Here is a 24,427-nt window from a genome sequence, read left to right on the forward strand (position 1 = left end):
ATGAAGTGAAATCTGTTGTGTTCCCTATAGCCCTGCTCATGTTGCAATAGCTAGTAGTTCCAAATGAAAGGGGTATTTATCCATAGAATCTTGTAATGATTGAATCAGTTGCTGAACCTGACATTCGATGGAGATGGGATCTTTTCATTGTGTTTCCCCATTTGCATTGCAGCTCTATGACATCTGTAAGTATGTGGGTGACCTTGGAGCGATAATACAAGTCCACGCTGAGAATGGAGATATCATTGCCCAGGTGAGTGCGTTGAGACTTTCCCTAGGTTTTTTGTTCCTTTTCTTCCATGCCTTTTCCTGTGAGATTAAAATAGATCCAGTTTATTTTTAGTCGTATTGTGGTAAGTGTAGCTGGCTTGAAAGGAACAGGTGACTTTGGACCTATGGTTCCCAAAGCTTTCCACCACTGGGAGTTTACCTCACATCACGTTTGGGGGTGTGTTGTAGATTAATTGATAGAGATCGATTGCTATGATTAGTCAACAATTCCATTATCGTCATATCATGCGACTACCAAGATGGTAGAAGGCGAACTCGATGGACTTTGGTCCTTTTCTCGTCTGGCAATCCCTGTGTTCCAATTTCTAGTTAGATCCTCCTTGTCAGTAAAATTCATTCAACAGTTATGAAGTATTCGCTGCTTTTAAACGGCTTGTATCTTTTACAGGAACAAAGGCGCTTGCTGGAGATGGGGATCAGCGGTCCAGAGGGACATGTGCTCAGTCGGCCAGAGGAGGTGATGAGATGAGCAACTTTTGATTCTTCCAACACTGCAACCATTGGGGGAGGGGCAGGTGGCCATGGTTGGGGGAGGAGGGATGTCCGGGGCGGGGGGGAGGGCGGAGGGAGGAGTGATGCGACTATGTTAAAATGGTTATTCTCCTCGGAGCTAAATTTTCAGCCATTTCTAGGAATGAACAGTAATGCTCAGAGAAGCATGGGAAGGGCATCAGTCAGAGCAAAATAAGAGCTTCCTTTGTTACTTCTGCTTCAGTAGAATTGACCTTTGACCCAGCATTTAGTTCCAGTGGAAGGTCTGGGTATTCCACAATCTTTTTTTTTCTCAGGAATACTTTAATGCTGGTTGGGCAAAGACTGTTGACATGTCCAGTGCTGCCTCGGTTTTACATTAACACCCACCAATTACAAAAAGCTTAACTCTTTAAAGAGGAGTCCTTTGTGTTGCAGTTTGGCTGCTGACCTTTTGAAGGCCATTAGATTTTTTTTTTGGGGCTGTGTTTTGTACGTTAAGCCTCCTTACAGCACTTTCCCACCAAGCGTGGGTGTAGGCCCTTGCCAGTGTCATTCTCAAGCCAGAGCTCCATAAGAATGAGTTAGGGCTGCTCGCCCTTTGGCTCTTTCAGGGCTGAGGAAGAGTACAGTTGTTTGGACATCGTCAGGCTCCATGGGTCACCGACCAGTTCGGTTGCTTGGCAACACTCTTCCTTGTTGTTTGGTCAACCTGTTGTGTTATTATTCAATCAGGCCTGTGCCAGTCTTCCAGGTCTGGGCTTTCAATTGTGTATGTAGCTTAATTGCTGTAATATTCACCCTACAGAATTAAAATATACTCTTAAATCACAGCTTTAACTCACTTTTTAAAGCTGGTTTTCAGTTCATGGAACCCCATACTTTTTTTAAAAAAATCTTGTTTCCACCTACAACATGAACATTAGAAATCAAGAGAAATAAACAAGATGAGTAAAACGATTAAGGAAATGAGATTAGGGTAAATTATGCAGAGAAACGGGAAAAGTAAAATTAACATTTATGTTAAAAAAAATAGAATGGGGGTTGGTGGGAAGAGATAATGGAGGCAAAATAGGACATCTACAGGAGGAACAGAATCAAGATTTGTAATTTTTATTTAAAACTAATTTAGTCACAGTAGTAACTCTTCCCCTGTTGCTTGTGTAGTTCTTTTACTGTGATGTATGTTTATTTTAGCTTCCTCCGTGAGCTGAATAGAGACAGAACTGGTCTGCCCAGGGCAATGGAGGTTTCCTCGGACCTGTCAAAGGGTTAACTTTCCAAACACTCTGGGGAAATTTCTAGTGTATGTTTAACCAACCCTCTTCATGACACAGTTAAGATCAGAATGGGTCCTGCAGGGAGTTGCATATAACACTTCATGCACAATTCTTTTCTCAATTTGGAGAATATTAATGCAAAACGATCCTTTGGGCTCTCTCCCATTCCACTTGATTATCTTTGGTGGACTTACTTTGTTTTTTGCAGGTGAGTGATTTTTTTTTTAAAAAGAAAGCCTGTACACTGCAGATGATTAATTTGGTAAAGGTCCCAGGTTGAATCCCCCCCACCCAGTCTGTGCTGAGTTAACTGATCCCTTCAAGGGTGGTGCTAGGGATCCTGCAGGTGTCCTCCTGGATTAGGGAATGGAAAATCAGCCAGGGTTCAGGATTGGATATTGGATTGGAATGGGATTGGGCTAGATGTGGCTGTGATGCCTCTCGTAAGAGGGGAGAAATAGATTGAGAGTAAACTAGCAGGGAACATAAAAACTGACTGTAAAAGCTTCTATAAATATGTCAAGAGAAAAAGATTAGTGAAGACAAATGTAGGTCCCTTACAGTCAGAAATGGGGGAAATTATAATGGGGAATAAGGAAATGGCAGAACAATTAAACACATACTTTGGTTCTGTCTTCACAAAGGAGGACACAAATAACCTCCGAGAAATGTTAGGGAACCAAGGGTCTAGTGAGAGGGAGGAACTGAAGGAAACCAGTATTAGTAAAAAAAAATAGTGCTAGGGAAATTAATGGGGCTAAAGGCTGATAAATCCCCAGGGTCTGATAATCTACATCCCAGAGTACTAAAGGAAGTGGCCCTGGAAATAGTGGATGCATTGGTGATCATTTTCCAAAATTCTATAGACTCGAACAGTTCCTACAGATTGGAGGGTGGCAAATGTAACCCCATTATTTAAAAAAGGAGGGAGAGAAAAAACAAGGAATTACAGACCAGTTAGCCTAACATAAGTAGTGGGGAAAATGCTAGAGTCTGTTCTAAAAGATATGATAAAGGAACACTTGGAGGGCATTAACGGGATTGGACAAAGTCAGCATGGGTTTATGAAAGGGAAATCATGCTTAACAAATCTACTGGAGTTTTTTGAGGATGTAACTAGTAGACTAGATAGGGGAGAACCAGTGGATTTGGTGTATTTGGATTTTCAGAAGGCTTTTGATAAGGTCCCACACAAGAGGTTAGTGTGCAAAATTAAAGCACATGGGATTGGGGAGAATATACTGGCATGGATTGAGAATTGGTTGACCGACAGGAAACAGAGAGTAGGAATAAACAGGTCTTTTTCCGGATGGCAGGCAGTGACTAGTGGGGTACTGCAGGGATCAGTGCTTGGGCCCCAGCTATTCACAATATATATCAATGATTTGGATGAGGGAACGGAATGTAACATTTCCAAGTTTGCAGATGACACAAAGCTGGGTGGAATGTGAGCTGTGAGGAGAATGCAAAGAGGCTCCAATGTGATTTAGACAAGTTGGGTGAGTGGGCAAGAACATGGCAGATGCAGTATAACGTGGATAAATGTGAGGTTATCCACTTTGTTTGTAAAAACAGAAAGGCAGATTATTATCTGAGTGGTGAAAGATTGGGAAAAGGGGAGGTGCAACGAGACCTGGGTGTCCTCGGATACCAGTCGCTGAAAGCGAGCATTCAGGTGCAGTAAGCAGTTGGGAAGGCGAATGTTATGTTGGCCTTCATTGCAAGAGGATTTGAGTACAGGAACATGGATGTCTTACTGCAGTTGTACAGGGCCTTGGTGAGACCACATCTGGAGTATTGTGTGCAGTTTTGGTCTCCTTATTGAGGAAGGATGTCTTTGCCATGGAGGGAGTGCAACGAAGGTTTACCAGACTGATTCCTGGGATGGCAGGACTGACGTATGAGGAGAGATTGGGTCGACTAGGCCTATATTCACTAGAGTTTAGAAGAATGAGAGGTGATCTCATCGAAACATATAAAATTCTAACAGGACTAGACAGACTAGATGCAGGGAGGATGTTCCCGATGCCTGGGGAGTCCAGAACCAGGGGGGTCACAGTCTCAGGATACGGGGTATGCCATTTAGGACCGAGATGAGGAGAAATTTCTTCACTGAGGGTGGTGAACCTGTGGAATTCTCTACCACAGAAGGCAGTGGAGGCCAAGCCATTAGGTGTATTCAAGAAGGAGATGATATATTTCTTATTGCTAAAGGGATCAAGGGATATAGGGGAAAAGCGGGAACAGGGTACTGAGTTAGATGATCAGCCTTGATCTTTTGAATGGCGGAGAAGGCCCAAAGGGCCGAATGGCCTACTCTTGCTCCTATTTTCTATGTTTCTATGTAATCAAACAGCCTGTGGGCACTCTGTGTCTAGACTCGCACGTGGAGAATGGTCAGTTGGGCACAGTATCAAGGATTGCCTGTCGAACTGTAACCCAGTAATGGGTCATCAGCATAAGGAGGGCATGGGGGGAAAACAGGTGGAAAAGGACGGAGAGGGGAAAGAAAGGCTGGATGTTTTGAAAACTGCTGGAAAAGCCAGAACCGAAAAGATTAACTCTGTGTTATAGGACACAACGGTGATGAAAAGTGAATAACCTTCCATTGAAAATTCAGATTGATAACAGAGCAGCAGTGCCCTGAGTTTAAAATATAAACCCAGCACTGATAAAAGCCTGGAGTCCTTGAGTGGCTCATCTGTCAGGAATGCCTTACCAGCGCCATGGATGACATCATGCATCATATGATGTACAAGAAAAAAAACAGTAGCAGCATTTTTTTCCTCAGTCAAGATTTATGAAGGCACTGGTACTTGCCTGTACACTGAACACAGGGGAGTCGCTCTGCTGCACTCCACTTGCAAACAGTGATGGTCTGGTTGGAGTGGTTGAGTGACTCAGCATTGAAGCAGGCCTCTTCCACCTCCAGCCTGTTAGAATTGAATAAGAATTGGGTTCGATCCTGCAGTTCCATCTGTTGCAATGATGCTGGCTGAGTTTCCCCAGCTAGCTGCTGGATAGGGTACTCTGCAGGGATTAAACTCACAATCCCCAGTCTTGGTAGGAATGCCATGCCATTAGAAACAGATTAAAATGTCTGGGAAGAGGTCTATCCAAACAGATATCTTGCATGGTTACGGTCTGATCAGATAACCATATTTTGTCTTGATCCATTAGAGTGCTACCATTATAATCTCACTAACTGGGCGCAGGCCAGGGATTGTGTATTTTAAGCATCACAAGCAAACTTCCACAGGGTGGAGCTGGCATTAGAGTGAGGACTAAGTATTTTTGAATTGGCAGGCAGGGTGCTTCTGCCAACACATGCCAATAATTGAACTGAAAGGCTTTGTTCACATAGTATAATGAACAAAAGAATCTTCAAGGCAGCTAGAATCTATAATCTAACCACTGCACTGATCTATGAAGTGGACATTCCTTAACCTTGAACCACTGAAAGTATTTAAAGATTTTTCACAAAAGAAGGGCAAAAGTAATTTTCTTCAGTTTTTTTAATGACATTCTAGACGCTTGTGGAGCCTCACAGTATGTTCTTAACTTGTTCACAACTTCGGTGTCCTATTTGACCTCGTGCCGAGCTTCTGACCCCATATCCTGCAACTGCAATTCTGGCCTCTTGCACATTCCCGATTTCCATCGCCCCAACATTGGTGGCTCTGCCTTCAGCTGGAGTTCCCTCCCTAAATCTCTCTATCTCTCCTATCTATCTCGCTCGCTCTCTCTCTCTCTCTCTCGCTCTCGCTCTCTCGCGCTCCCTAACGACCCTCCTTTAAACCTACCTCTTTGGTTCATAACTCTCCTATGAAGCGCCTTGGGACGTTTTTACATAGGAACAGGAGTAGGCCATTCAGCCCCTCGTGCCTGCTCCGCCATTTGATAAGATCATGGTTGATCTGTGATCTAACTCCATATACCTGCCTTTGGCCCATATCCCTTAATACCTTTGGTTGGCAAAAAGCTATCTATCTCAGATTTAAATTTAGCAGTTGAGCTAGTATCAATTGCCGTTTGCGGAAGAGAGTTCCAAACTTCTACCACCCTTTGTGTGTAGAAATGTTTTCTAATCTCACTCCTGAAAGGTCTGGCTCTAATTTTTAGACTGTGCCCCCTACTCCTAGAATCCCCAACCAGCGGAAATAGTTTCTCTCTATCCACCCTATCTGTTCCCCTTCATATCTTATAAACTTCGATCAGATCACCCCTTAACCTTCAAAACTGTAGAGAATGCAACCCCAGTTTGTGTAATCTCTCCTCGTAACTTAACCCTTTACAATGTTAAAGGTTCTATGTAAATGCAAGTTGTTTTTGTTGTTGTTGAACAAGTGGGCAATGGTTAATGGAGAGACTGGTCATGCTGTGTGTATTTTCTACAGAAATGTCACTAGTTTTCAACAGGAGATGACATGCTTTCACAAAATTGCTTTTTTTTCTTGTACGCTAGGGCTCGGCCTATAACATGTGTTTTTTGTTATTTAGCTGGAGGCAGAAGCTGTGTTCCGTGCAATCACAATCGCTGGCCAGACCAACTGCCCTCTTTATGTCACAAAAGTAATGAGCAAGACTGCGGCAGACATCATAGCCCAAGCCAAGAAAAAAGGTGGGGCCCAGCTTTCCTTTCCTGCCTGTTTTGGCCTGATAGATGTTTTAAGTCACTTGCGGAAGAACAAAGATTTAACACTGAACCGTTTCTTTTTCTGGTTGCTAGGTAACGTTGTGTTTGGCGAGCCAATCAGTGCCAGTCTCGGCACAGACGGCACACACTATTGGAGCAAAAACTGGGCCAAGGCGGCCGCTTTCGTGACTTCACCACCGCTCAGCCCAGATCCCACCACTCCCGATTACCTGATCTCCCTCTTATCAAGGTAAACCCTTAACTAATTGGAACTGAAAAGTGATTGATCGGCAGTGAACGTGTAGCAGGGCTATTTTGGATGCACGTTTCTTGGTATAGATGAAGGAAAAGGATTTTCTGATTGATATTCTTGCTATTAATTTAAAATGATGCTAGTCGGAGCATCCAAGTGTATAACTTCCATCCAGTGCTGACAGGTCCCAATTCCCATACGACACTGGATATTTGTCTAGAATCCTGCTGTCGCCATGAGGTATATCGTGCAGTGGGATCGAATCATCCAGCTGCCCTGTTTCAGTGCCTTTGCCTCGACGCTACCAAGTGAGGGTCAAGCCTGAAGTTGAAAGAGTGGGACAGAAGACACCCGAAATTAAGAAGTAGATGACTTCAAGCTTGAGTTTTTGGAATCTTCTCAATTGTAGGAGGAAGGGAAGGCTAAAGGTGGTAAGGAGTTCCTGCCAGGTTTAAGACCCTGGCATAGAATGGGTTTGAGTCGGAGATGCAGGACGGAGAAAAACTATGTAGGATGGCACCATGTTTTTTTCCCTCATTGAAGGTGAGGTACCAAGTTCATCAGCTTTATGCAGTGGTCACAGGGACTGGATGGAGATTACAAAACAAAATTAGCTCCCTTTTCCTGCACTGGAATCAAACCTTGCACTTCAAACAGAGCGGAGGCCAATTCTTCAGAATTATGTTCTTAAAGGGACTTGGACCTGTAAAATATATTACTGAATGCACTGCCATTTTGAAAGGAAAATGTGCCTATTGACATCAGAAATTGGAATTGTTTTTCAGCCCCCCCTGCTCATTCTATTTTTTTTGAGTAATTTAAATGCCTTTTCACTACCAGATTTGGTACAATATTCTGCCACCCCCCTACCCCACCCCGGCTGTCTTCCCAAATGACATAATCAGCATGCAAAGCGTGCTGGCAAATAAAATGTCTGCTTCGTAGATTTTACAATTTAAATTATTTTTCACTAGTGTCATATTTTGGCCTTATTGCTAGGCGATGTAATGTTCATTTGTGCTACATATTAACTAAGAATTATTTTTGTTTTTAAGTTTTTGTCCTAACTTTACGAAAGAAATCTCAACCCACAGAGGGGAGTTTTTCTGCACAAGGTTTAAAATGTGTTACATGGGGCACAGTGAGCCAGTGTCGTGAGGCACCGCACTAGGGAGTGGCATTACATGGTTTCTCCCAGTGATTTCCTCAGGCCTATGTAATGAATTGAACCCTCGGGATGCAAACCCACTGCACTGCAGGCTGGTGCCTCCGAGTGGCGAGTCGAAGAACAGCACAGGCCTGGGAATGCCCCCCCGTGTGTTGCACCAAATTATTAATGGAATTTCCTACAAAATAGTTGCTATGTTATGAAAATAATTCACTCTGGCATGGAGCAGGCTGTCTTCTTCCAATACACTGATCTCTTAATTATTGGGCCCACAGCGGAAAATCGACTCTAATTCGGCACTAATCGGCAATCCCACTCGGAGAGGCCACAGGATGTTTGGTGTGGGAAATGGGAAAAATGACACACTGGTGCCATAGTTCACTGGGATTGTTCTCCTTAGAGCAGAGAAGGTTTAGTGGAGATTTAATAGAGGGGTTCAAAATTATGAGGGGTTTTGATAGAGTAAATGAGGAGAAACTGTTTCTAGTGTCAGGATGGTCGGTAACCAGAGGGCACTGATTTAAGATAATTGGCAAAAGAACCAGGGGGGAGATGAGGAAAATATTTTTTACCCAGCGCGTTGTTACGACCTGGAATGCACTGTTGAAAGGGTGGCGGAAGCAGATTTAATGGTAACTTTCAAAAGGGAATTGGATACATACTTGAAAAGGAAAAATTTGCAGGGCTATGGGGAAGGAGTGGGTCGAATCGGATATCTCTTTCAAAGATCCGATTAGACCCAAGCAAGATGGGTCGAATGGCCACCTTCTGTTCTGTATGATTCTGAGTGCTTGGTCATTTTCGCAATGCATTGAGGCACTATGTAAATGCAAGTCTTTCTATCTTTTTGAAGACTTCATGTGAACAGAAGATTTATTCATCACCAGGAGCTTTAGTGCCGACCACAGAATCAAACGTCTTTTTTTTTTGTTGTAATTTCTGTCTTGTGTTTAGGACCTACTCAGATTCCAAATCAAAACCATAACCGAGAGAAGGCACATCAGTTCGTCACAACCTGTTAATCTTATTGGGCAGATTTACTGTTACTGAATTACTGAACATTAAATAGACCACAGTCTCTCAGAGGCTCATGTGCACAGTTAATGAGGCGTTTTGTAAGTCTGGTGGCACAAACTCTCAGCAGAATTTAGCCACAATTCAGCAGGCATAACTAAAGACAACCTTGGCCTCTCTCTCCTCCACCACCCCCCCCCACCATCCCCGGGAGGCTTTGGGGATTAAGCTGTAGTTAACTCTTCGGATGTCTGTGTTCAGTGTATTAAAATGAAAAGGATATAGTGGGGGATTGTTATGCCTTTTTTTTTGGGTTAATTTTATATTCAATGTGCCAAATGCAAGTACTGGGCGATGGAGCCCTTTCCAGTGCTGGTCTCAAGTCCTCGCACGTTGCATAGATCCCAAAAAAAGTGCCTTGGCCTCTGCCCCAGAAGAGCACTCCTAATACACTGGTGTGTTTTATTTTAATTTCCCACATCTGGCATCCTGTGGCCTCTATTGAGTCACGTTGCTGCTTGGAGCCAAAGTTTAATGCTAAGAACTGGATGAAGATAGTGTAAATGCATTTACACAGGTCCCTTTACAGTCAGAAGAGACTTTCGCCTCATCAGTCTGAACTGGCTTCCAACCCAGATCCAGTCCCTCTGTTATCCTTCTGTTAAAAAAAATAAGTCGTGTGGGTAGAACAATATTGGGACAAAACTAAGATTGTACATTGCTTCACGTCACAGTTTGCCCCTGTTCTGACAGTGACGTCTAATTAAATGTAACCTTCTTTACCGCAGCTCCAGTATGTGCTGAGTGCTCACCCGGGTTTCAAACCACACTCGCTTTGCAATCCAAATTCAGCAGGAGTAAATTTTCTTGGGGACGCTGATCGTGTGTGTGTCTGGTCCCACACATAGTGATATTAGTCTGTGGAAAGCTTGTAAACCTGTTGGGGTTTTTTTTGGGGGGGCAACTTTGGGATGGAATGTGGACGTTGCTGCCCTGTTCCATTAAGTGACTGTGTCTGGTCTTTATCTAGTGGTGACTTGCAAGTAGCAGGAAGTGCCCACTGCACATTCAGCACAGCGCAGAAAGCGATCGGAAAGGATGACTTCACCCAGATTCCTGAGGGCACGAACGGAGCAGAGGAACGGATGTCCATCATCTGGGACAAGGCAGTGGTAGGTGGAATTGTTGCGATAACTTGTCTATAGTGAGACCGTTTGGTTGCAGCAGAGCGTCCAGAGAGCTGCTGGTTTTCTACCAGTAAGCAGCACCCTTAAATACTCGCACAAACTCTCGTGCAAGATGTGCGTTTGTTTTTAATCTATCTGCATCTGGGATTTAGGTCACACATCACATTCTCAATATATACCGGCAGGCCTCTCCATTCATTCAAAGTTAATGTTATCCTAGAATCTTACAGCACAGAAGGAGGCCATTCGGCCTATTATGCCTGTGCCGGCTCTTTGAAAGAGCTATCCAATTAGTCCCCATAGTCCTGCAATTTCTTTCCTTTTTTCAAGTATTTATCCAATTCCCTTTTGAAAGTTATCATTGAATCTGCTTCCACCACCCTTTCAGGCAGAGCATTCCAGATCATAACAACTCGCTGCATTACAATAAATTCCCCCTCTGGTTCTTTTGCAGCTTAATTTTTGTTTCCCATAACAAAAGAAAGGTGACTAAAACATGAGGTCAGTCAAACCATTATGGAGAGGGAGGTGTGGAAGGATCAAAAAGTTGAGACTTTTAAGTGCAGCTCAGAAAAAACAAACTGAGGACATTCTGGGCACCAGGGGCTAGAATTTCAACTTGCTGCCCGGGTGTGAAACTGGCACTGTGGCCACCCATTATAGCAACCCCCGGTCCGCAGCGCCTGTTTTATAACAGGGGCGGGGGGGGCAAGTTGAAAATCTTCTTTGATCTGGATTGTGTTTCTGCCCCCCCCAAGTTTCTCAATCAGATTGGTTAACTTCATATTGATGATATATGCTGCCTTCAAACAATGTGCCATCAAAGTACAATGGGGCATTAGTCTACTGGCTGAGAAGTGTTGGGGGAGGAATCCTAAATCGAGCACACACCAGATCTGCTTTATTTCCTCGCCTTCTCCCGCTACTGTACGTCCACAAACAAACCTTAGGACCGACAGTCTTGGGTTTGAGGACATTTAAGTTTGGAGACCGGAATGTAATTTTCCCTTATAAATCGGGATGTGTTTGAGAGGAATTCCTCCCCCCCGCCATCGGAGAGAAGCTGAGTGAGGATGTCAACCGTTTCTATTCCGACAGGCGACTGGAAAAATGGATGAGAACATGTTTGTGGCCGTAACGAGCACCAACGCTGCCAAAATCTTCAACCTGTACCCACGAAAAGGCAGAGTGGCTGTCGGCTCGGACAGTGACCTGGTTATCTGGGATCCAGACGCGGTGAAGACGGTGTCTGCCAAAACCCACCAATCGGTAAGTGTCAAACTTTTAACACCAGAGTTTGTTTTTAACAAAAAAAAAAGTACTGAGGAAAATTCCGACGTGGCGTTCTTCATATGAAATGCGTGTAAAAGACAGTTCGTTGCACAGAACTCTGCTGGAAAAATAGGCCCCAAACCCGCTTTTAGAATAAATCAGTGGCATGGAGATTCCGCTACGGGCGTTATCGGCAAAATGCAGCCAGAATGCGCCCCACACCGCGCTGGTTTTGCCGAGGTGAAGTTACTCTCAAGTTTCCGCACAAACTCATCAGTATAAGCCCGAATGTAAAATGCCTCACGAAGCAGCGTCATTGGTTGTAATCGATTCATGACTGGAACAGGGCATTCTCCAGCACCACAAAGAGGCGTGAGATTGCCAGGAAATGAGCCATTCTTCAATTGACTGATTTGCTAAATCTGGGTGCAATGTGATGAACACCCCCGAGCGGATGTAATCAGCGGAAACTCACCATTCCTACCTGGGAGCGTGGCCAGTTTTGTGGGTGGGGGCTGCTTCAAGCGAATGGACTATTGAGCCAGTGTCGAAGATTGTGGATACTCCAGCGTAAAGTATTTACGGGAGCAACTCACTTGAGCTTAAAATTCCGCGATCTATTGCAGCGGTTCAAGAAGGCGGCTCACCACCACCTTCTCGAGGGCAATTAGGGATGGGCAATAAATGCCGGCCTCGCCAGCGACGCCCACATCCCGTCAACGAATAAAAAATAAAAAAAAAAATTTCATTTGATTCCACCCTAGATTACGCTGATATCCGGGCGGAAATCGAACTGAAACTCCAGGCCGTTTTATTCCTGCCGTTTTACCCCTTCCTGACAGTTCCACAAACCAAGTCTGTCTGCTCCCTCTTTTTAAGCCAAAAGGAGAAGCTGGCAGAGAGCTCAGTGAATCAACGCACTGGGCCGGGAAAGATCCCAAGTTGGATCCTGTCTGCGTGCCGAGTTCACTAATCTCTCAGCAGGCAAAGGAACTGGAATTGGGCTCAGTCCCCATTGCTGATCATTGCCCCAGTGACCTGTGACCTGTACTGGAAAATGCAGGTGTGTGAACATCAGTAAAGGCAAGATCGGGATCATCTTTCATGCTCTCCCACCCCCCCCCCCACCACCCCGGGCCCACTGTGAGCAGGTCGTGTATTAGTTATGTTACTGGACGAGTAATCCAGAGGCCTGGATTAATGATCTAGAGAACGTGAGTTCAAATCCCTCCATAGCAGTTTGAGAATTTAAACTTGGTTTTTCAAAAATCTGGAAATAAAAAGCTGGTATCAGTAAGAGTGACCCTGAAGCTGTCGGATTGCCGTAAAAACCCAACTGGTTCACTAATGTCCTTTAGGGAAGGAAACCTGCCGTCCTTACCCGGTCTGGCCTATAGTTCCCCACCACTGTGGTTGACTGTTAACTGCCCTCTGGAAGTGGCCTAGCAAGCCATTAAGTTCAAGAATCATCACCATCTCCTCAGAGCAACGAGGGGGATGAGCAATAAGGGTCTCCCTTGCCAGCGATGCCAACATCCCGAGTATGAATTTTAAAAATAAATTTCCTGCTAACACTTGGTGCCGAGGCCCAGGGAGCTGGCAGTGTTTGTGGAGCCATACCCAAGCAATGAGGCAGCAAATTCAGGGAAAGGAGAGGACGGAAGGGACAGCAGAATATTGGAACAAAAGCTGCCAGGAATACAGGAAAAGGTTCCCCCACCTAAATGTCAGTCACGAGTTCCAATTGGGAATTTAAGGATCGGTTGTCATAGCTACCAGGAGTCAACCAAAATATTTTATTTAACCCTAGTTAAAGTTTGGTGTCTGTGAAAGGATTTCTGTGATGCTACCTGCAGTCAGTTGTTGCTGTAAACAGGATGAGGATGTTTATACTGCTGTCTGCATGTTAGATCGCGAGTCTCTGCTCAGTTTATACATTTATCTTGCCAGATTGTAGGTTTAATGTTGGGATGATTCTCTGTTGATATCAAGGTTCATTGTCCAATTGTAACCTATTACTAAACAGACATGGAAACCCTCATAAAATGTGCAGTAATAGAGTGGAGGCCCTCCATGAATTTATACTGCGTGGAAGACACGTGGAACTACGATATCTTAGCTATTACTGAAACATGGCTTAAAGAGGGTCAGCAACGGCAGCTCAACATTGCTGGTTACAGGGTTTTCAGACGCGATAGAGAGGGGGATAAATTTTGGTTAAAGAAACAATTACGGTCGTGAGGAGGGTTAGAAGGATCATCAAATGAGGCCACATGGGTTGAGCTAAACAACAAAACAGGAGCAGTCACACTTCTGGGAGTGTACTATAGACCCCCAAACAGTCAGAGGGAGATAGAAGGGCAAATATGTAGGTGAATTTCTGAAGTGCAAAAACCATAGGGCAGTAATAGTAGGGGATTTCAACTACCCTAATATCAACTCGGATACAATCAGTGCAAAAGGTATAGAGGGTGCAGAATTCTTAAATTGCATTCAGGAGAACTTTTTTAGCCAACAAGCCCAAAAGAGGGGGGGTAGTTCTGGATTTAATTTTAAGGAATGAAGCTGAGCAGGTGGAAGGAGTATCAGTGGGAGAGCATTTTGGTGGTAGTGATCATAATTCAGTTAGATTTAGCATAGTTATGGAAAAGAACAAAGATAGAACAGGAGTAAAAGTTCTAAATTGGGGAAAGGCCAATTTTACTAAGCTGAGAAGTGATTTAGCAAAAGTGGACTGGAAACAGCTACTTGAAGGTAAATCAGTGTCACAGCAGTGGGAGGCATTCAAGGGGGAGATTCAAAGGGTTCAGAGTAAACATGTTCTCACAAAGAAAAAGGGTGGAACGGCCAAATCTAGTGCCCCCTGGATAATAAGGAGCATACAGGGTAATACCAGGCAAAAAAGGGAAGCTTATGTCAGACACTGCGAAATCAATCCTGCAGAAAGCCCAGAAGAGTATAGAAAGTGCAGGGGTGAAATTAAAAAGGAAATTAGGAAAACAAAGAGAGGGCATGAAAAAATACTGGCAAGTAAAATTAAGGAAAACCCCTAAATGTTTTATAAATACATAAAGAGTGAGAGGATAACGAAGGACAGAGTAGGGCCTATTAGAGACCAAAAAGGTAACCTATGTGTGGAGGCAGAAGATGTGGATATGGTTCTTAATGAATACTTTGTGTCTGTCTTCACAAAAGAGGACGATGCAGAGATTGTAGTTAAGGAGGAGAAGGAGTGAGAAATATTGGATGGGAGAAATATCGTGAGAGAGGAAGTATTAAGGGGTTTAGCATCTTTGAAAGTAGATAAATTGCCAGGCCTGGATGAAATGTATTCCCAGGCTGTTAAGAGAAGCAAGAGAGGAAATAGCGGAGGTTCTGACCATCATTTTCTAATCCTCCCTGGCTACAGGCGGGGTGCTGGAGAATTGGAGGACTGCTAACGTTGTACCATTGTTTAAAAAGGGAGAAAGCAATAGACCGAGTAATTACAGGCCAGTCAGTCTAACCTCGGGTGGGCAAATTATTTGAATCAATTCTGAGAGACAGCATAAATCGTCATTTGGAAAGATACGGGTTAATCAAGGACAGTCAGCATAGATTTGTTAAGGGAAGGTCGTGTCTGAGTAACTTGATTGAATTTTTTGAGGAGGTAACAAGGAGGGTAGATGAGGGTAACACGTTTGATGTAGTCTACTTGGATTTTAGCGAGGCTTTTGACAAGGTCCCATATGGCAGACTGGTCAAAAAAGTAAAAGCCCATGGGATCTAAGGGAAAGTGGCAAGTTGGATCCAAAATTGGCTCAGTGGCAGGAAGCAAAGGGTAATGGTTGACTGATGTTTTTGCGAATGGAAGGCTGTTTCCAGTGGGTCCCACAAGGCTCAGTACTAGGTCCCTTGCTTTTTGTGGTATATATTAATGATTTGGACTTGAATGTGGGGGGGCTTGATCAAGATGTTTGCAGATGATACAAAAATTGGCTGTGTGGTTGATAGTGAGGAGGAAAGCTGTAGACTGCAGGAAGATATCAATGGACTGGTCAGGTGGGCAGAAAAGTGGCAAATGGAATTCAATCCGGAGAAGTGTGAGGTAATGCATTTGGGGAGGGCAAACAAGGCAAGGGAATACACAATAAATGGGAGGATACAGAGAGGTGTAGAGGAACAAAGGGACCTTGCAGAGTGTGTCCATAGATCCCCGAAGGTAGCAGGACAGGTAGATAAGGTGGTTAAAAAGGCATATGGAATACTTTCCTTTATTAGCCGAGGCATAGAATATAAGAGCAGGGAGGTTATGCTAGAACTGTATAAAACATTGGTTAGGCCACAGCTTGAGTACTGGGTACAGTTCTGGTCACCACATTGCAGGAAAGATGCGATTGCACTAGAGAGAGTACAGAGGAGATTTACAAAGATGTTGCCAGGGCTGGAGAATTTTAGCTATGAGAAAAGATTGGATAGGCTGGGGTTGTTTTCTTTGGAACAAAGGAGGCTGAGGGGAGAGTTAATTGAGGTATATAAAATTATGACTGGACTAGATAGAATGGACAGGGAGGACCTATTTCCCTTAGCAGAGGGGTCAGGACCGGGGGGCATTGATTTAGTAATTAGTAGAAGGATTCGAGGGGAGCTGAGGAGAAATGTTTTCACCCAGAGGGCGGTGGGGGTCTGGAACTCACTGCCTGAAAGGGTGGTCGAGGCAGAAACCCTCAACTCATTTAAAAAGTACTTGGATGTGCACTTGAAGTGCTGTAACCTACAGGGTTACGGACCAAGTGCTGGAAAGTGGGATTAAGCTGGGTAGCTGTTTTTCGGCCGGCACGGACACGATGGGCCGAATGGCCTCCTTCTGTGCCCTAACTTTCTATGATTTTTATGATCTCTTTAATATAATTTCTCTTACCCCCCCCCATCCTTTCTTTAATCCCTACCCCTTCAGCATCCTCCTTCAGTTATGATGGAGGAGCGTTTCTTTCCTCCTGCATCCTACCCCAGTCTTGCATTCACCAACTTTCTTTACCCAAGAGGCAAGCTGAGCTCCGTAACGGCTGTGAACAAGGTTGCCTACCAATCCACAATAACTGCTTGCTATGGCGTTTCACCATGTTGACAGCAAATTGATTTGCCGTACCTTGAGATTGTGCTGCTTCTTCTGACTGTCCAGGACTTCCAAGGAAAGATATTGTGATGGAACCCAATCCGATTGTGGAAACATCCGATTTTTCACTAACCAACGTGGAATTGTCATGCGGTGTGGTTTTTGTACATGGGGAGGGGGACGTTGTCTGGTTAAATCGAGTCACTTAATTTTTTTACCATGAATTCCAATTACATTGATCCACAGGCGGTTTTAACTCTGCCTCAAGACAAAGATCAGTTAAAACAGTCAGTGACATTTGGGCTGGAGGTTTTACAGCACATGGGCTATAAACTCACATCAAAGGTTGTGAAAATGTGGCTTTAGTTTTTTTTGTTCAGGATCTCCATCAAAGAATTTAACCTTTCTCTGCATCATGCTGGAGTATTTAGCTGCGGGTGCCCGAACTGTACACGCAGTTAACTACCCTCTACTTTTCTCCTTCGTCAGGTTTTATTTTTTTTTTGAACTGTCTAAAAGGCACTGATTCTTTCCTCTGTGTTCCAGTATTCACTACCTCACTTACACTACAAATATTAATGGCTTTTATTGTTTTAATAGATTTGCAGTGTTTCCTCCAGAGCTCAATTTCCTGAATTTTAAGAGGTTGCTTTGTTTCTCTTGGATCCTTGTCCTGTATTCCTCTCACCCCCTGCCCCACCCGTTTCCTCCTCTCCTGAAGGTGCTGACTTATGCCAGCAGCTCTCCATTCCCTCACCCTAGTGATTCAACTGGACGCTCTTCAGACGTGAGCCTAGACAGCGAGTGCCTGCAGACTCTGGGTTGGAAGGTCACGGCCAAGCCCAATCCTACCCTTACATGCACTTTCCAGCGGGGGTCACGGAATAGCAACAGGAGCCCTGGCCGATGGCTCGCTCCCCTCGCCTAGGCACGCTGAGTTGTAGCCCTGCCACGACCTTCATTCAGATAACTCAGCACAGACCCGGATTGAGCTCTGGGGGGAGGGGGGCCTTCCCAATCAGTATGGCTACTTACATTGAATTTATTGACTCAGCCATCATGGGTACTTCACTGCAGGCCTTTAAAGGAACATCAGGAACAGGAGTAGGCCAGTCAGCCCCTCAAACCTGTTATGCCATTCAATTAGATCATGGACAATCTGCACCTTAACACTATTTTCCTGCCTTTGCTGCATATTCTTTTTGATACCCTTCCCTAACAAAAATCTGTCTATCTCAGTCTTGAAAGCTCCAACTGATTCAGCATCATACCCTTTTGATGGAGCGAGTTCCCGATTTCTGCTACCTTTTGTGTGGAAGAAGTGCTTCCTGATTTCGGTCCTGAATGGCCGAGCTCTAATTTTAAGATTATGTCCACTCGTTCTTGATTCCCCCATCAGAGGAAATAATTTCTCCGTATCTACCCTATCGAATCCTTTTAACATTTTAAACACCTCGATTAGATCACCCCTCAATCTTCTACACTCCAGAAAATACAAGCCAAGTTCATGCAACCTGTTCTCATAGTTTAACCCTCTAAGCACCTATTTTAAATTTTCTGGTGATTACCATTTGTATTTACCAAATAGAGCAATTACTTTTACTATACTTTATCACAAATTGCAGGCTTTTTTACGTGTATATGTTGTGCCATCTTACTGATGTATTCATTCATTCATTCACTGAGGGACCATGATGCCTTGTTAACTACCTTTCTCTCCACTGACTTCTCATATCCAGCTGCGTGTGGGTGTGACGGCTTTTGCTGACTAATCTGTGGTTTCCTGGTGAACTTCCCCCGCAATCTGAGCGTGTCTCCTCGGAGAGCCGTGTCTATAAGGCTCTGAATATCTTCTTGGAAACCTAATGGTCCATGTCGAGCCAGAGCAGCTTGTTCAAGGCTTTTGACAATTCATTCTTCTTTATGTTCTCCTTCTATCTGTGGTGCTTCTGTTTTAAGCCCCTGTTTATTCAGGCAATGTTTTACATTTATAACTCTTAAATACTGACCGATACCAGGACTAGTTGGCAAAATGGAATGATACGATGTCGTTTCATATTTGGAACCTGGGTTCAATTGTAGCATTTTTGTTAGGCAAGGGTATTAAGGGTTACGGAACCAAGGCAGGTAGATGGAGCTATTTCTCACCTACATGCTGCCCCTCGGAGACATCATCTGAAAACATGATGTCAGGTTCCACACGTATACTGATGACACCCGGCTTTGCCTCACCACTACCTCTTTTGACCTCTCCACTGTCTCTCATTTGTCACACTGCTTGTCCGACACTGGATGAGCAAAAATTTCCTCCAACTAAATATTGGGGAGACTGAAGCCATTGTCTTTGGTCCCCACCACAAGCTCCTTTCCCTAGACACCGACTCCATCCCTCTCCCTGGCCACTGTCTGAGGCTGAACCAGACTGTTTGCAACCTTGGCATCCTATTTAACCCTGAGATGAGCTTCCAACGACACATCCGCTCCATCACCAAGATCGCCTAATTCCATCTCTGTAACATCGCCCGTCTCCGCCCCGCCTCAGCTCATCTGCTGCTGAAACCCTCATCCATGCCTTTGTTACCTCTAGACTTGACTATTCCAATGCTCTCCTGGCTGGCTGACCTCCCATTTTCCACTTTCCATAAACTTGAGCTCATCCAAAACTCTGCTTCCTGTATTCTAACTTGCACCAAGTCCCCTTCAACCATCACCCCTGTGCTCGCTGACCTACATTGGCTCCCGGTCCGGGAACACCTCGATTTTTAAAATTCTCATCCTTGTTTTCAAATCCCTCCATGGCCTCGCCCTTCCCGATCTCTGTAACCTCCTCCAGCCCGACAACCCTCCAAGGTCTCTGCGCTCCTCCAATTCTGGCCTCTTGCGCATCCCCGGTTTTAATCGCTCCACCTTTGGCGGCTGTACCTTCTCTGTGCTGCCCTCCAGTATCTCACCAAGGGACCATTCTTCATGAATGACCTGAGTTGGTGAGCATGGGTGGAGTGTGAAGTCAACGGGCGCGACAATTAGTTGGAATGCAAAACCAATAAGTTTCTTCTAAATGGGTGATCTTCGATGGGCTGAATGGCCTTGCCAATTGTCCTTACATTGTGATCCCCATTACCTGACACAGCTGCACAAGCCCCACAGAATGAACGTCCACACGTGTTCTCTGACAGGGCTCACTGAATCCCTGAAAATTGGAAATGGATTAAGAAATGGATGGATATCCTGAAGCTGAACAAAAATGGAGGGCACAGGAAGAAGCACATGGGCAATAAATAAAAGGAGGAATGATTGAAAGGCACAGAAGGGTCTGCGAAAGTAATTTAGGAGGCGAGAACAACCAAGGAAACTGGCTGGCGACAGAATCTGTAAAATCAGATGTCCAAACTGGAAGAGGAAAGAGCAAAGGAGAGAAATAAAAAAACATTTCCATTTAGTTCTGGAGAAATAGACTCTTCAGACTTCTAAGTGCAGAAATTGGTGGCCAGTTTTTGGATCTGGTAGCCAAAAAGTTAATCTAGAGTGTTGATAAATGTAAGTAAAATCCAGTGGCTATCTCTTTCATCATATAAAACATTTAGAAAGAAAGACTTGTATTTATATAGTGCCTTTCATGACCTCAAGACGTCCCAATGCACTTTACAGCTAATAAAGTACTTTTTGAAGTGTAGTCACTGTTGTAATGTAGGGAAACGCAGCCGCCAATTTTCATACAGCAAAGTCCCACAAACAGCAATGTGATCATGACCAGATAATCTGTTTTAAAGTGATCTTGATTGAGGGATAAATATTGGCTAGGACACGAGGGAGAACTCCCCTGCTCTCCTTTGAAATAGTGCCTTGGTATCTTTTACATCCATCTGAGAGATGAGACCGGGCCACGGTTTAACATACCTCTCTCCCTTTCCCCTACCCAAATATCAACAAGGTTGCCGCACTCTGACAACTTGGGAGGTGGGGTGGGGGAGGGTAGGGGAGGGGGATGCTACAGGCTTTATCAATAAAGACAGCATTTGTCTGAACCTGACCAGATTATTAAAGGGAGATATTTGAGGCCTTGAGATGAGGGGGGGGTGTTGAGGAGGCTCCAGTACAATGAAGCTGCTCGAGTGAACTCACACAGTGTTTGTTCTACCTGACTGGAGATCTCTGTAGGTTTAGTGACTGAGATTCAGTGAACATATTAATTCTACCCCTTCCCCCCCCCCCCCCCTCAGTTGATGAGCGTTGCCGCTGCTGGTGTTTCCTGGAGTTTAGCTCAGCCTAGCACTTTATTAGCTGGTCGCAATTAGCTGAACCTCGTGATTTTTTTTTTTCTCTTTCAAGCAGGCTTTCTGCTCAACTCTGACGCCTTAAGGCTGACTCAGATGAGGCCCATCTGTTGTGAACCCTGGGGCTGGCCAGCTGTGTGTTTCTTCTGTTGTGCTCTTTTAAAGGGTCTTTGCCTTCATTAAAATAGGACAAACGTTTCCACAAACTCTTTTTGTTTGGGGGAAAGGAGAACTGTGCTCCGTTCTAATCACTGTGATGTCACGTGCAAGTGTTGCGTTTTGACATATTTTGCATCGCTTTGCTGCGTCTGTAAACAAATGGGGGAAATAAAAGCTTTGCCAAACACGCTTTTCATGAAGGCAGTGTCCCTTTAAGACATGATCGATCCAGAAAGCGTCTTTTGGGAATTAAGTAAATGTAAGGAGTCTTGCAACACCAGGTTATAGTCCAACAGCTTTATTTGAAATCGCAAGCTTTCGGTCGAGATTTGAGGCGCCTGCACAGGTGCCTCAAATCTCGACTGGAAGCTTGTGATTTCAAATAAAACTGTTGGACTATAGCCTGGTGTTGTAAGACTCCTTACATTTGTCCACCCCAGTCCATCACCGGCGTCTCCACATCATGGGAATTAAGTAAGTTTACTCAAGTACAAACAGTAAGTTCCTTTTAGATAGGACCCATGCAACCAAACCTCTGAGCTCTTAGTAAGAGGTAGATATCAAGCAGGAAGTGAGGGAACTAGGAAGGGAGAAAGACTGAGGTCACAGGCAAAGAAGTTTTCAAGCAGGCTTTTAAAGGCAGGAAGATAGGTAACAAGATAAAGTGGTTTTGGAGGAGAGTTCAGTGGTGGTGTATTGGCTGAAAGATCGGCCTCTTGACGGTAGTCATGATGTGGAGATGCCGGTGACGGTAGGGCAGAGGGATTAAGAAAAAGGCAGTAATCTAGAATCACAGGAATAGAAAGTGCAAGTCAGGACTTCTGGGCCTGTGCCGACTCTTAAAACCTGTCCTACTGGTCCACAGCATCACGCGTTGGACCCCCAACACTCTCTCTGGTGTGACCGTGTGCGTGCATATCCGCGTGTGCGTGGGTGGAGAGGTTGAGACTGGTAACTGCGGGATCCTGACTGTTTTCCAGGGCTGCACATGTGTCTCTAATTCAAGTGATGTGTATCTAACATGAAATGCCAATTACAGACTTGACTTCAGGGAGTATTTTGCCTGTCTGTGTAAACATGGCGATTTCAGAACCGGAATTTGACCTAACCAGTCTCTTCTTCAAAAATGATCAAATCAAATCTATATTTAATATACTTGAATAAGTCCCCACCCTGACAGGAAATGCCACCATCTCTCATTTCCTTGACTGAAAAAAAAAAGTCCATAAATTTTCTTAAGTGATAGTTAAAAATGATCTTTCAAAGTGGCCAGTTTTTAGCAGCATTTAGTGCTCTGGGTTGCAATTTTTTTTTAAAAAAAGACTTTGCGAATTTAATGTGAGCAGTCCTGAGGACTTTTTGTTTTAAATTTCTTTGCAATTTGAAATCTTGTGAACAAAATTTAAACAGGCCTTCAACTGATAAACAGAAAGCAGGGAGGGGGGTAGGGAAGTGGGTTTATGATTAATGGAGGAGCTGGCACAGACCGAGTTCTGTATTGCTTAAAGGCAGATAGGGAACTGAATGCAAACCTCTTAAAATGGCTGTCTATGTGCCTTGTTTTTGGTGGTTGTTTGACGCGTTCTACACGCCAAGCACCTTCATGGAAAGAAATGGCTAGTTAAAAGCTCTTTTTCAATAGAAATCATTGTTTGTCACCACCTCAAAACACCTAAAACAATCTCGACCGGCTTCTGCCAATAGTCTTTATCTTTTTCTGCCGCGACGCGTCAAAAGGTGTGTCCAGGGCCCACTCCTGAAACGGGCATTCGTCCCTTTGCTTCAGCTCCTGTTTGAGGCCCCAGTGGAAAATTGGGCTGCCCTGAACGCAGCTGGTGCCGGGCCGACTGTTCAGGAAAACCAGGTCTCCTTGCAGCCTAACCGGTGGTCCTTAAGTAGGCCGCTGCAGGCCGCCAATAAAAAGGTAAGTTTTTAAAATGTACTTAACCTGAATGTGGAGCCGGCAGGTGCAGGTCTGACCCTCCCAGCTCCACATTAAAACCACGGGCTGCTGCCGTCATCGCTCGCTCGCTCCCCCTCCCGATCGCTTCCCCCTCCCACCGCCTCTTCCAAGATCTACCTGAGTGGCGCTGCCGGTGACGCAGTGGCCCGAAATTGAAATGTCTTTTCCGGGGAGCTGCCTGGGGATGCTCAGCAGGCGTTTGCAGCTCCGCCTGCCTGATGTAAATAAGGCCCGAGGACCAATATCGGGTGGGTCTTGGGCCTACCCGTTCCGGCCAGGCTGGCGAAATTTCTAGGCCAATATATACATAGCAAATGAGTCTATGTCTATATTGTACGTAAGCTCTGTCTTTGTAAGATTAAAAAAGCTATTGTGTGTTAAATCAACTCAGCGACACAAAGATGGACATCTCTAAAGTGCATAATATAAAATGCAAAACCTGTGTCTCTTTGAAGTGCCGCCAACTGGTGTCTTTGGGGGCTGAGTGACTGTAATCAGCAACACTGACCTCCTTCAAACAACTCTCAATCAGAGAGCACTTCAAGTCCATTTTGTTATCCCTGGAATGGAGCCATTTTTCAGCCTCAAAAGTTATTTTTCTGCTTGTATACAAAAGATAAAGTCACAAGGGCCTGCACGGGGTGAATTTCTGTGCACAGCTTGCACACTTGTTTCTTTCTGTGCCTTCAGTTTTATTTTTAAATTTAGTACTTGGCTAAATGTTTAGGTACCAACAGTCCTGTTGACTCTTACTAAATTGGTGTAAGGCCATTTTCAGGTTCTTATCTCCCTTATAATTCTACTTTGACAATTGCAAAATAATTCCTGCATTAAATACTCTGTTATTGTCCAGTAACGACTGGAGATTACAACATCTTCCATTGATATATTGCCTTTGTCCCAAGGCACTTCACAGAATGAAATTACCATGGAACAAGTTTGACCAGGGTTTCAGAGTTTTCATGATTTCAAATTATCTCCCACTTTCCTCTTTTCTCGATCAGATTGCTCCTTGTCTTTTTTTGGAGAGCTGTGGCTCTTTGCTGGGGTACAGTTCCACTGCAGCTCACCATGTGACATTCATCATGTGGAGGGGTGGGCCCCAGAAAGTGAGTGTTGGTCGGGGACACTGGATAGTGTTTAGAAATGGGAACCCTGGCAAGTTTTCCCCTCCCTAACTCAGGGTGGTATGTTGAAGTTTTGCTCCCCCTATCATTGCCACGCCTGAGATGACCTAACTCGGCACAGACTGGGGATCATAGGAACAGGGGTAGGCCATTTAGCCCCTCGAGCCTGTTCCGCCGTTCACTGAGATCATGGCTGATCTGTGATCTGAATAAATCAGCTGCTCACTGCCATAATGA

The 24,427-nt window shown here is 44.6% G+C and overlaps 1 protein-coding gene across 3 annotated transcripts in view; it reads left to right on the top strand.

Moving 5' to 3' along the window:
• LOC137332583 (dihydropyrimidinase-related protein 3-like) overlaps positions 1 to 24,427 on the top strand; it is a 193,010-nt gene that overhangs the window by 122,581 nt on the left and 46,002 nt on the right. For all 3 annotated transcript variants that reach the window (XM_067996513.1, XM_067996514.1, XM_067996515.1), the window contains exons 6-11: positions 173 to 253; positions 680 to 748; positions 6,543 to 6,663; positions 6,772 to 6,928; positions 10,144 to 10,285; positions 11,399 to 11,569. In XM_067996513.1, the coding sequence (XP_067852614.1) occupies positions 173 to 253; positions 680 to 748; positions 6,543 to 6,663; positions 6,772 to 6,928; positions 10,144 to 10,285; positions 11,399 to 11,569 (741 nt within the window). The remainder of the gene's footprint in view (positions 1 to 172; positions 254 to 679; positions 749 to 6,542; positions 6,664 to 6,771; positions 6,929 to 10,143; positions 10,286 to 11,398; positions 11,570 to 24,427) is intronic.

This window comes from Heptranchias perlo, chromosome 14 (genome assembly GCF_035084215.1).
Source record: "Heptranchias perlo isolate sHepPer1 chromosome 14, sHepPer1.hap1, whole genome shotgun sequence".
Taxonomy (NCBI): Eukaryota; Metazoa; Chordata; class Chondrichthyes; order Hexanchiformes; family Hexanchidae; genus Heptranchias; species Heptranchias perlo.